The sequence below is a fragment of the Micrasema longulum genome, unplaced genomic scaffold (assembly GCF_059751315.1).
Source record: "Micrasema longulum isolate JH-2025_06_02 unplaced genomic scaffold, ASM5975131v1 h1tg000248l, whole genome shotgun sequence".
NCBI classification, from domain to species: Eukaryota; Metazoa; Arthropoda; class Insecta; order Trichoptera; family Brachycentridae; genus Micrasema; species Micrasema longulum.
In genome coordinates this window covers 825588-837724 of record NW_028277453.1, presented here as the reverse complement: position 1 = coordinate 837724, position 12137 = coordinate 825588, and the positions used below count along the sequence as shown (strand labels likewise).

At 29.5% G+C, this 12137-nt stretch overlaps 1 protein-coding gene across 2 annotated transcripts in view; it reads left to right on the top strand.

Moving 5' to 3' along the window:
- LOC148283320 (mitochondrial glutamate carrier 1-like) overlaps window positions 1-11928 on the top strand; it is a 32397-nt gene extending 20469 nt beyond the window's left edge. For both annotated transcript variants that reach the window (XM_088223690.1, XM_088223691.1), the window contains exons 2-8: window positions 375-509; window positions 3626-3775; window positions 4529-4647; window positions 7844-8036; window positions 9143-9280; window positions 9965-10095; window positions 11741-11928. In XM_088223690.1, coding sequence (XP_088079816.1) covers window positions 375-509; window positions 3626-3775; window positions 4529-4647; window positions 7844-8036; window positions 9143-9280; window positions 9965-10095; window positions 11741-11757 — 883 coding nt within the window. In that variant the 3' untranslated portion in view covers window positions 11758-11928. The remainder of the gene's footprint in view (window positions 1-374; window positions 510-3625; window positions 3776-4528; window positions 4648-7843; window positions 8037-9142; window positions 9281-9964; window positions 10096-11740) is intronic.
- The last annotated feature ends 209 nt before the right edge of the window (window positions 11929-12137 follow it).

Below are 12137 nucleotides of genomic sequence, written 5' to 3'. Positions count from 1 at the left end.
TTCGTATAAATATTCCAAATTTGACTGCTAAATTCGTATAAATATTCTAAATTCGACTGCTAAATTCATATAAATATTCCAAATTTGGCTGCTAAATTTGTATAAATATTCTAAATTCGACTGCTAAATTCATATAAATATTCCAAATTTGGCTGCTAAATTTGTATAAATATTCTAAATTCGACCGCTAAATTCATATGAATATTCCAAATTTGACTGCTTAATTCCTTTAAATAATATTCAAATGGCTGCAAAATTCGTATAAATATTCCGAATTTTATTGTATAGATTTATTTGCCAAGATATTATGATTTGCTCGGCAAAAATGCTTTCAAAAAGGGAAAGACTGTTTACTTGTTTTTTATTTCTTTCAGGTTACTTCCTAAGATCATTAATGGCGGAATTGCTGGCATTATTGGAGTGTCCTGTGTATTTCCTCTGGATTTGGTTAAAACCAGGTTACAGAATCAAACTGTCGGACCTAAAGGAGAAAAGATGTATTCCTCCATGTAAGTATTTTGTCAAATATTTTCAACAGGCATAGATAATATTTTGAGAAGGAAATATGCAAGTCTATGCATTTCCACGGTTTATAATCTACCATTGACTGGTATAAGTGTTCATTTTACGCATTGGGCAATATTTACCATTCCGCCAATGTTTGAACATACCTACAAATTTCTTCAACTGTTCCATCTGTTGAATTTTACGAAATAAATGTGCTGAAACCTTTATTGATGCGAGTGTGTAAGATTCTACCGAATTTTTTAAACGCCTAAAAATTCGGTTCACACATTTTTTAAATCAACAATATTAATCTGTAGATATTCAATTCGATATTTTATTTTAAACATTTTTTATTTCATTCATTTGTTTGCAACGATAAGTTACATGGTACTTGCCCAGCACAACTTACTTTGAAGTAAATTTATTATCTTAAAAATCCATTCATTAGCTATTCTACTTAAATTATTTGGCTTTTTTCCAAAGTCTTTCCACACTAATTACTATCGAGTTTTCATTGACATACCTATACGACTAAGAAAAGTATAGGTTTACGAGTATCGCGTAGGAAATACCTTAACATATCGTACATTTTGACTCTCATGTCATTGTGTCAAATGTAAAAAACCTAAAATGGCGGTGGTTGATTTTTTGCAAAAAAAGTTAATACTAATATGTTAAAACTATGAATATTATAAAAATAACAACTTTTTGAAAACATTAATGAAAAATATAACTTTATAATGTTGATTTTACAAACAAATATAGGTACTGCATTCCGAGTGTCTTCACAAAGTTGTTTGCTTCAAAACAAAAGTATTCTTCCAAAGGAAATGCGTATTTCGTGATTATTTTACTATTTTTAAAATAGTTTAAATACTGACAAGGCAACGATTTTCGTAAATAAAAAACATCATCAAATTAATATTACACGACGTACATCAGTAGGAAACAATTTTAGTCTTGTTGAATCGGTGTACTGAACTTTTAAAATACTTATTCCGGAAAAAGCTTCCTACATACGAGTATAAATTGTGTATTGTATTCCAGTCCTGTGCTTTTCTTTCATCACTGCCAAAAAATATACTACATTAAAATAATTATTTGCTTAGGTACAATGTCATTAACTTGTAGTACAATGTGACTGTTCTACTGAGTAGTTCCATATCAAATTAAATTTAGCGCAATGAACTTGACACGATTATGTATTTGAAATATAGAGTTTGAAAAATGAAAACAATCTTGTTTTTAAAAACACTATTTGTATGATTGTAGGTAGGTTACTTTATGACATATTTTATATAGAAAAAACTATAAACTATAAACTAAAAAAAAATATATAAAGCTTTTTTTTTCAAATTTAGACATATCACTTTTTAAATGTTTGATCCTCATTTATAAATAATGTATCCCTTCAATTTCGTATTTCACATCACTGTTTTTTTTTTTTAATAACATTTTGAGACATCTATTCAATTGTCTATAAAGTAAAATCGAATTTTCTGTACGAAAACGTATATATTTGTATGAAAATTTGAAGTATCATCGTCGGTAACATGTAGTTGAATATGCCTAAAAATATATTTTATGTATGTAATACAATTTATATTATAAATATTACATTTTTCATACAGAAAACTCAACTTTACTTTATAGACCATTGAAAGGCCCAATATTATTTTTTATGCATGTTGCATGTACACATAATTTATTTATGTTTTTTAAGACAGATTGGTCCTCCGTCTCGTGGATAGAAATAATAAAAGCTGTATGGATAATATGTATTGTATATAAATAGGCGATTTGCCAAAATGAGGTATTCATTTTTTTGTTCGTCGATTTGTGTAAAAAAAACACTAGCCTTTTATGCGAAAATTCGGGGGCACAAATATCGTATTTTTAAAAAAGATTATAAAATCAACTTTATACGAAAAACTTTTGACTTTTTAATAAAATATTTTAATTTGACTTAATTCGTATATGTGCTAAATTTGGCGTTTTTTTTTAATGTTCCTCATAATATATATATATAACAATGACTGGAATTTGGAAAAAAATGTACAATATTTCGAAATACTTAATTGGTATTTACGTCATGAATCTTGAGATGGAAACTCATTTGGTAACGTGATTAAAAATATCTTATAACACTTTTTTCTGCCGAAATTAATACAGCTTCTTAGAAATTGATGTTTATCCAATTTTACTACATTAATTACTGAAAAAAATACGAAAATGCGATGTTGGGAGTATTATAACATCTCACTATCTATTTTAAACACATATTTGGATTATTTTATCAAATGTTTAACTAGTCAAATTAGTAAACCAAACATAGAAAATTTAAAAAAATATATGAGATAATTTTTCTGTTTTTTATTAATGGATAAGTACATTATACAATGATAATTATAAATGCTAGTTGAATGAATGAATTATCTTATTCAAAAAATATGTTCGCTGATACGGGGAGCGAGGGACAGACGTCGGAAATTTGTATAATTAAATCAATATGATTTATGTATAATTAATAATAATCTTTTGTTGCAGAACTAATATTGTAGAAACAATACTTTTATGCATAGATTCATGATAACCCAAAATAGACGCGGTGTCTATAATGAATTTCCCTATTATGAATTTAGTTTTAGGACCAGACCGCTTCCCCATGAGAATTTAGAAAAATTATATTAAAGTTTTAAAAGATTTTTCTCTCAGAGGGGATGGAGGCGGGAACAAAGGTCCTTTTAGTAGAATAGGTCAATTTTAAAGAAATGTCTACACTCAACACTGTTTATTTATTATATATTTTTTAATTTATTATACATTTTTGGCGGCCTCCGTGGTGTAGTAGTCAAGACGCTTGACTCACACGGAAGGTTCCAGTTTTGATTCCCGGTGAGAGCACAAAAATTAAAATGTGATTTTTCTCAAGCCTGGGTGTTCCGTGATGTAATTCACCACTATAATTGGGCCTCCTGGCATGTTGCGGTGCAAAAAAAACATAATAGCAAAAAATGTAATTTTGATATTTTTTATAAAAGATTACGCAATCTTATTTTGACACCCTGGATGTATTGGTTTAAAATTACAAAGATCGTTTTTCTCAATGTTTTTTTAGGGTAGACTGCTTCAGAAAAACTTACAGAGCCGAGGGCTACTTCGGGATGTACCGAGGATCTGCAGTCAACATTCTCCTAATTACACCTGAAAAGGCCATCAAATTGGCAGCCAACGACTTTTTCAGACATCATCTGTCAACAGGATCATCGTACGTATTAATAAACACAAAATTGAAGACACGAGTGGATGAAGGGACTTTGTCGCAATTTTTTAAAAATGTACTTTTTTTACACAAATGAGATTTTATGTACAGCCCTTTCACATAAAGCCAACTGCACCGCCAAAAAGTATCAGAAACCCGATTTTAAGAGCGAATGAAGGTGTTATTTTATCAATATCATAATAAGGAAGTTCGGTGTTTTTTTTTATTATTTGTAAATAGACTATTAAATTAAGCCAAAAAAATATTTTTTCAATTTTTATGTATCGTATTATCAGCGCTATGATTTTTTAAAGTTTTGTATTTCTGAAATAACTCCGCGTGTGACGTCAGAGGTTCTCTTCCGCTTATTCTCGATCAGTTCTGCCCATTGGTCCATTGACGGCAATCAAAACGGAAATCTTCCATAACTCTCTTATCATTGGTTGATTCACACGAACCTGTGACGTCGTTCAAAGTATTTCGTTTTCATTAAAATATTTTTTTTTCGTACATATACAGGAAACTTTGAGGTACAATTTAGTGCTCCAATTTTTACCGCGCGCAAGAAAACATTTATTTTATCCGATTTCCCATAGGGCTGAAGTTCCTCATTGTGCTGGTGTTCTAAACTTTAACCCCTGATATCTCTACTTTTGGTTTTTGTCACATAGCATCTTCCACTCATTTAACCACAATGTGTAAATTTTGTTCCTCTACAGAGCTTTATATTAGTAACATGGATACATTTTTTCCCTCTAGAACACTTCCGATCCCAAGACAGATGTTGGCGGGAGGATTAGCCGGGATGTTTCAGATTATTGTAACCACTCCCATGGAACTGCTCAAAATTCAGCTACAAGATGCTGGAAGAGTCGGAGGTATGATCATTTTGTAACTAAATTTTGTGGCATAACGCATCTTGGGAGATTTTTGCTCCTCTTAAATGAACGTAGTTATGTACAATTTTGAAAAAATAATATATTGATGTTATCGGGTGCAGTAAGGTCAATTCTACGTTCTGCCAAAAACAGCCAGATCGCTTTCATACAAAAAGCTGTATTAATCACCTTCTGAAAATGGTGTCGATCACAAAAACGCCATTTATTTTTTTATTTTATTTAAATCTTAAAGTAGGGCACACATATCATACATATTGTTATGTGTGTTCTAATAATAACATTGAAAATATATTTAATTTATAAATTGTTTATCACATATGTCTTGACCATTATTTTAAATTTTGATATGTTTTTTTCTTCATAAATATTTTTTTCCATTTCGTAATACTTTTTAATTGCTTTAAATAAAATTGAATTTTGTGACTTTGCCTTTTTCCTAAATGGAAGTCTAATTTTGTTCTTTTCTCTAGTATTGTGATCGTGTTCATGCTGGTTCCGATCATTTTTTTTCCAAAATTCTGTTTTTTTATTAGAGTTTATAATTTTATGAACAAATATCATTGTATTGTAAAATATTCTTTGTTTATATGTTAATAATTTCATTTCATTTACCATCGACTTTACCCTCGTATATCTGTTTTTTTTTCAAAATGATTCTAAAGGCTTTATTTTGTAATACAGTTAGTTTATCTATGTTTTCTTTGTTTGATAAAAATAAAATGCTACTACAGTAGTTAACGTGTGGTTCAATAATTGCTTTGTAAATAGTTTTGCAGGAGTCCTTATCAATAAATCTTCTGATCCTTCCCAAAATTGATATTTTTTTTGCAATCTTATTTATTACCATCTTAGCGTTTTGGTGAAATGTAAGTTTTGAATCCAACATTACACCTAAATATTTAATTTCAGTGACTTCATTATGTTTTTCATTTTCTATTACAATTGATGGTGTAATTTCTATTCTTTTGTTTCCTATATTCATATATTTAGTTTTGTTAACATTTAATTTTAATTTATTAATTTTTAGCCACAGTGATACACTATTAAGATCATGATTTAGTCTGTCCATAATTGTTTTATAATTTTCTTCCGATATATATATTAAGGCATCGTCTGCAAAGAGTCTTATTTTTGAATATTTTAATGTTTCGACAATATCATTTATGTATATAATAAACAAAACCGGTCCGAGAACCGATCCTTGTGGTACTCCCAATTTTTTTTTTGTATGTATTCGTTTTAATCTATAAAAACAAAAAAATTATGCCAGATTTTTTATTCATTGAATGTGCTTTTTCTGTTCTTTGATGTTTAATACCACATAGGCTAAATTTTAGCGGTGAAAGCTGAAGAAAAATCAAAAAGTATTATTTTGCATTCATCAAGAATCAATCCTGAAATCTCTGTGCATACGGAAAACGACTAATTATGTTAATTATTTATCAATTCACAGAAAACACCCACAGATCTAGAAAAATCTTAAGGTACTTGAAAAATCATTGAAACTAGTTAAATACATAATTAGATTCTTGTTTGTAATATTAAAAAAAATTATGTATTCATTTGTTAAACCATTTATTAAACTCAAAAATATTCCAACAATTGTGTAGATTTGATTATTCACTATTTTCACAAAAGTGCTATTATCTAAGTTTTACTTTTATATGACTTACTGCTTTCTGCATAACTACGTTCAAATATTCTTCATCGTCATATCCAATGCTACAACATATTGAGGATCCTGGCTGCCTCCAGGAAATTGGAACTTCATTGTACTTAAAATAAAGTCCGAAAAGTTAAATGGACCAATTATTTATTTTACATTATGTAAACATGTAAAAATTGTTTTTATTTAACTGAAATAGAATTCCATTCCAATTCTTGAGAATTTTGTGTGAAAGTGAAAAATAGTGAGCAAGGAAAGCCCATAAAATTATATCACAACATAATCTCTTCAGTATGAATCAATTTCAATATGTATTTTTGTTTGTTTAAAATCACTAAATAATTGCCATATTATTTATTAATTACTAAACGTTGTTAAATAATTATAATTATTAATTTTTTTAGAGAAATATTCGAGTTCTTATTATTAAACAAATATTTAAATTTTTGGACCATTTCCTAAAAGTCGTAAATAGCTTGTGCTGAAAAAATAGAAATCGAGTTGTGGTAGAGTGGGATTTGAGCCACGGACCTTTGGCCCGTGAGTCCACAATGCTACCACGGGACCACAACCCGGTTGATTTTGTTGAATTTGAATTTTATCATTAAAATTATTAAACAATCTGTGTTATTCATTCATTCATTCAATGATTTTATTTTTGAAAATATTTTTAAAACACTCACATAAAAACATACAAAAAATATAATTGGGTGTAATCCTCTGTCCACGGCATACGAGTTTCAAAAATGAAATAAAAAAATTAATATAGCTTAAATATTAAAAATGAAACTTTAAAATATGAACAAAATCAAATCAAAACTCATGTGTATGTTGCCGCCAAATTGTTAAATCAGCCAGTTAACTGAAAACCTAGGCTGTTTATAAAATGCCAGCATTCGAATGAATAGCTTAACGTGTTGGCCAGTTGAAAGCTGAACCAAAAGCCGCCGAGTTAGATTAGGATAAGTTGTATTAAGTTATGTAATTTTTTTTTTCAAATCAAACTTAACCCAACCTATCCTAATCTAACCTAACTTCCTATATCAGTATCAGGAATAGAAGAAACATTCACATTATATCACTTCTTCACAATAATTGGAATAATCTCACTTTGCCTGTTTATTTGAGAGATCTCTCCCAACCTCTATCATAACATGGACTATCTCTTCGTTCTAGTAACGAGAGAACTAACACGAAACTAGCACTAACGAAAAATCAACTCTATATTATGAAGTGAGGAGAGGAAATAGGACGGAAAAAAGAAGGAGAAAGAAATAAATCAAATATTTAAATAGTGATATTTAGAGTGAAGGATAATGTAGCCCAACAATTATTGCAAATCTCTCCACTTGAAAACTTTTAATGAGTTTTTGAATATGATGATATGAAAATGAAAAAATTAGTTTACTAATTTTAATATTTTAGTATGTTTGCTTTTGGTTTAAAATTTTTTGGAAAATTCACAAGTGCCTCAAATATTCATAACTAGTTGTCTAACACCATTTTCAGGTGGTAAGAAGGAGTCTGCCCTCGGTATTGCTACAAGACTACTGAAAAAGGAAGGCATTAGAGGATTGTATCGCGGTGTGAATGCTACGGGAGCAAGAGATGTCAGTTTCAGTGTTGTGTATTTTCCTCTGTTTGCTACACTCAATGATTTAGGACCGCGATCCACCCCTGGAGGACATGAAGCCGTTTTTTGGTAAATAAATTTATGAAAAATTTAATATATGCGTGGTATGACAATACTTTTTGAGCGAAGCGAGGAAAAGTATTGTGTGTGATTATCTATTTTAGACAAGTTTGAAGGTAAATTAACTTAAATGTAATATTATTAAAATAAACACTGTACAGTACAGTAAAATAACACTATCTCAGAGATCGAGCTTAAGAAGTGTTTCGAGGATTGGAAGAAGCGTTGGCACAAGTTCATAATATCTAATGGGGACTATTTTGAAGGTGACAACATTAATGTAGACGAATAAATAAAATAAAAAATTCAAAAAGAAAAATTCCCAATATTTTCTGAACACACCTCGTATATATCCTCTCTCCATTAAAACAATTAGCCACAAGACATTTTTTTAAAAGTCCAAAAAAAATTGATAGTTTGATATTAATAAAAATTGATGGAGGTAAGTAGAAGTAAAATAGATTGTGTCATTAGACCAAACCAGTTTTGAAATATCTTCTCCATTTCATTGAATGTATAGTTTATGTTTATATTTTTTGTTTTTTTATATTGAAAAATAAAATAATATAGGTATACTGTGGGTAGTACTGTTTGTTAGCTGGGCATGCCTCAGGAGAACCTTACCCCAAGTTGCCTCCTTTTCATATCTGCGGGCTTCCGCCATCTGAAAGGTCATCAATGATGATCTTTTAGCTTTATTCGCCGGAACTAAGGGACGTGGGAGGAGATGAGAGTGCTTGTTAGTAATATCGCTCTTGGAAGCGTCTGGTGATGTCTACATGCTTCACTTAGGAGCGGATGTGGAAAAAGAAGAAAGAAGTACTGTGTTGAAATTTTTTCTATGTATGTTATGATGGTTTTACATGTGCATTCTCACATGTAAAAAATGTATACTCTTAAGTATTCTCGGCACGGGTTACCCCAGTGAGGACATACTAATTTTAATGTTGTATATAAAAAATAAAAATAAAATATGAATAGTGTTTGTCTTAAAGCACGCAATGATTGTTTCCTGGTAGCATAGAACCATATATATTTTATAGTACTTTCTTATTACAATCCTTTACTTCCTGGTTTTTTTTTGTGGGCAGGGATAAATAATAGTAATTTTCTAGGTGGTCATTCCTGTCAGGATGTGGTGCAGGGTCCATGGCCGCACTTGCGGTCAATCCTTTGGATGTCATTAAGACACGGCTGCAGGACTTGAAACGAGCTGAGACAAATCCTTACAAAGGGTTCCTTGACTGTACTCTGTAAGTAACTTCAAGGACTGATTGCTTGATGAGTATCTTGTAGTAGTAAAAAATCAGTAGTCATAGAAAATTTTCGGGTGAACAAAGGAATATTATTTACTATTTCAAAATTATTACAATTATCTATGAACCGGGAATTTTATATTAATAAGTTATTTACAACTCGTTGAAAATTCCCCCCTAAAATCAGTAGTCATAGTTTTTAAAGTGATTGTGTTATATGTCCATTTTTTTAATTGTGTTTCTTTGATTCTATCGCATATTAATTTGGTAGATAAATAATGTCAGCACCTTGGACCAAATGTTAAATAATAAAGGGAGGAGTATTGACTTGTATACTATTAGTAGGTGAGAATGTCTGTCTTAAAATCTTGCTAGGAGAATAATTTTAGTCGTATCTTTGACACATATTATATGTATAATCCATGTAGTAATAATTTCTAGGGAAAATACAAATTGTGAATATAATTTTTAGATTAAAACTAATATTAAATTAAATGTGTAAATGTTCTTAGTAAGATACGATGCAGCAAATAAAAAAATCAGTATTCATTCATGAATGCTAAGAATCATTAAATTAATAATTTTAAAAATGATTTTGGTAAATTGATATTTATATTGATAATATGTCTACAACTACTGCAGTTTATAATATAACTGAAAAATTCTTTGTTTTTGTTTCAGAAAAACACTGAAAGAGGAAGGACCAAGGGCATTCTTTAAAGGAGGGGCTTGTAGGATGATGGTAATCGCTCCTCTATTTGGTATCGCACAAACTGTATATTTCCTGGGAGTTGCTGAAGCTCTGTTAGCAGGTAACATAATATTATGCATTGTTGCTTTACTCTTCTCAGTATGATCTTTATAATTATGTAATAATGTGATATGTTCCTCGGCACGGGTTTTCCCTGTGAGGAATAATAGTTAATTCAGTTACATAGTATGTTCTTGTAAAGTATTAAATAAATAATGACAAAAAAGTCAAAGCTAAATCTACACAACAGGAAAAAAAATATTAGACCCGAATAAAACTTCCGTCATATTTATGAACAATTTGGATATGAAAAAATCGCATACTGCTCTCATTAAAGAAAGAGCATAACATCCCTTTATTCCAATTCATTTGCCTATTTTAACCACAGATGTGAATAATTTAATGTTAGACCTTTTCTTTATAAGACAATGCAATGGCAGAAAAAATATGTATAACTGTTGAAGAATCGACAAAAAAATATATTAATGTTTGTGTATATTAATGTTTGTGTATATTAATGTTTGTGTATATTACATGTTTGTGTATATTACATGTTTGTTGTCTGGTGACTGCTTACATGAATTCAAATATAATCCTCGCTATCTTACTGAAAAAAACACATTAAAACAAAACAAACCCAATGAATGCAAGCCAGAATTCACCAAAATAAGCCGTATAAATGCGTCAGAATATTCACTCATCAATAGCAGAGATAATGTAGAACTATTACTAGTTATCAATAGCTAATTTTCTTGCTGAATATGACTTGGCACAAAATGTTTTTTTTCCTATTATTTGTACATTTTAAATATTTTTTTGGTATTTGTTGCTATTATTTTTTTTCAAAGTTAAGATAGAGGTACATGTATTATAGATATACATATATTATTACAGTAAAACTCCAATTATGTATCCTTATTAACAAGTGCCAGATTTATTGCTTTTGAAATAATATAGTGTTAATTACACAATTAAATTAAAATTTAAAACGTCTGCTTTATTTTTTATTTCCTGACAACGATTTGGATATTTGGTAATCCGAATGACTGGAGTTCGGATAAATGGAGTTCTACTGTATATCATTTTTAATTATTCTTTTATAAAACATTTCCCCTTAACACAGATTTTAATATAAACAGCTCCCCAGGGAGTCGAATCCAGTCCTTGTCTACAAAAATTTGGACAAACTCAAAATATTGTTGACAGATTTTTACCTAAAGAGCTGAAATATGTTCAATCCAACAAAACTGTATTTTTTGCATTTAAATAAATGTAGACATATTTGTCTGTAGCGGCAGTTTAGCAGCTATATCATTTCGTATGTTTCGGAAGATAGTTGTTGATCTGCGTGTGTGCAAATCTGCTTGTGGGTTTATGCATATTATTTTTTTAAATATAAAAGATAAAAAAATATGTTCCTATATATAAAAATACATAAGACCTTACTTATAAACCTGATATAAAATAACGCCAGACATAGTGGTAAAATAAAGACGGGAATACCATCCTTATTCTACCACTATGCCTAGGCGTAACTTTATACCAGGTTTATAAGTAAGGCCCTTACTGTCATAATATTTAAGAGGAATTTTAGATTCTTGTCTTCCTGATTCAGTCTCATTATGTAATGAAAGTGAAACCTGTAAAGTATTGCTGACTAGAATTGTAACGTAAATAAAATAAATGTGTATTTTATTATTTTTCAGCTGGTGGACTTGGATAAATTAAAATAGAAATATTATAAGCAGTATGGATACCAAGAAGAAACTAATATACTCTATAGATGCTCTCTTTATGGTAGCAAAAATACTGCAAGCTTCATTTGCCTGCTATTTGTTATAATCATTATGTTTGTAGATGAGAATGTTAATCGTATTACAAAAATAAAATAAAACAAGTGTTAAAGCTGTGAAACTACGTATGCTTAACTAGTCATACAAAATTGTGTGATTCAATTCAATATTATAATTTAAGCTATTATTTATATGCACAAATACATTCGCTGGCACCGTAATTTAAGAAACCATTTCTTTATTTTATTTTTAATAATGTTTGACATATTATTAGAAGCAAACTTAGGAATCTCCATTGAAGGAGTTACTG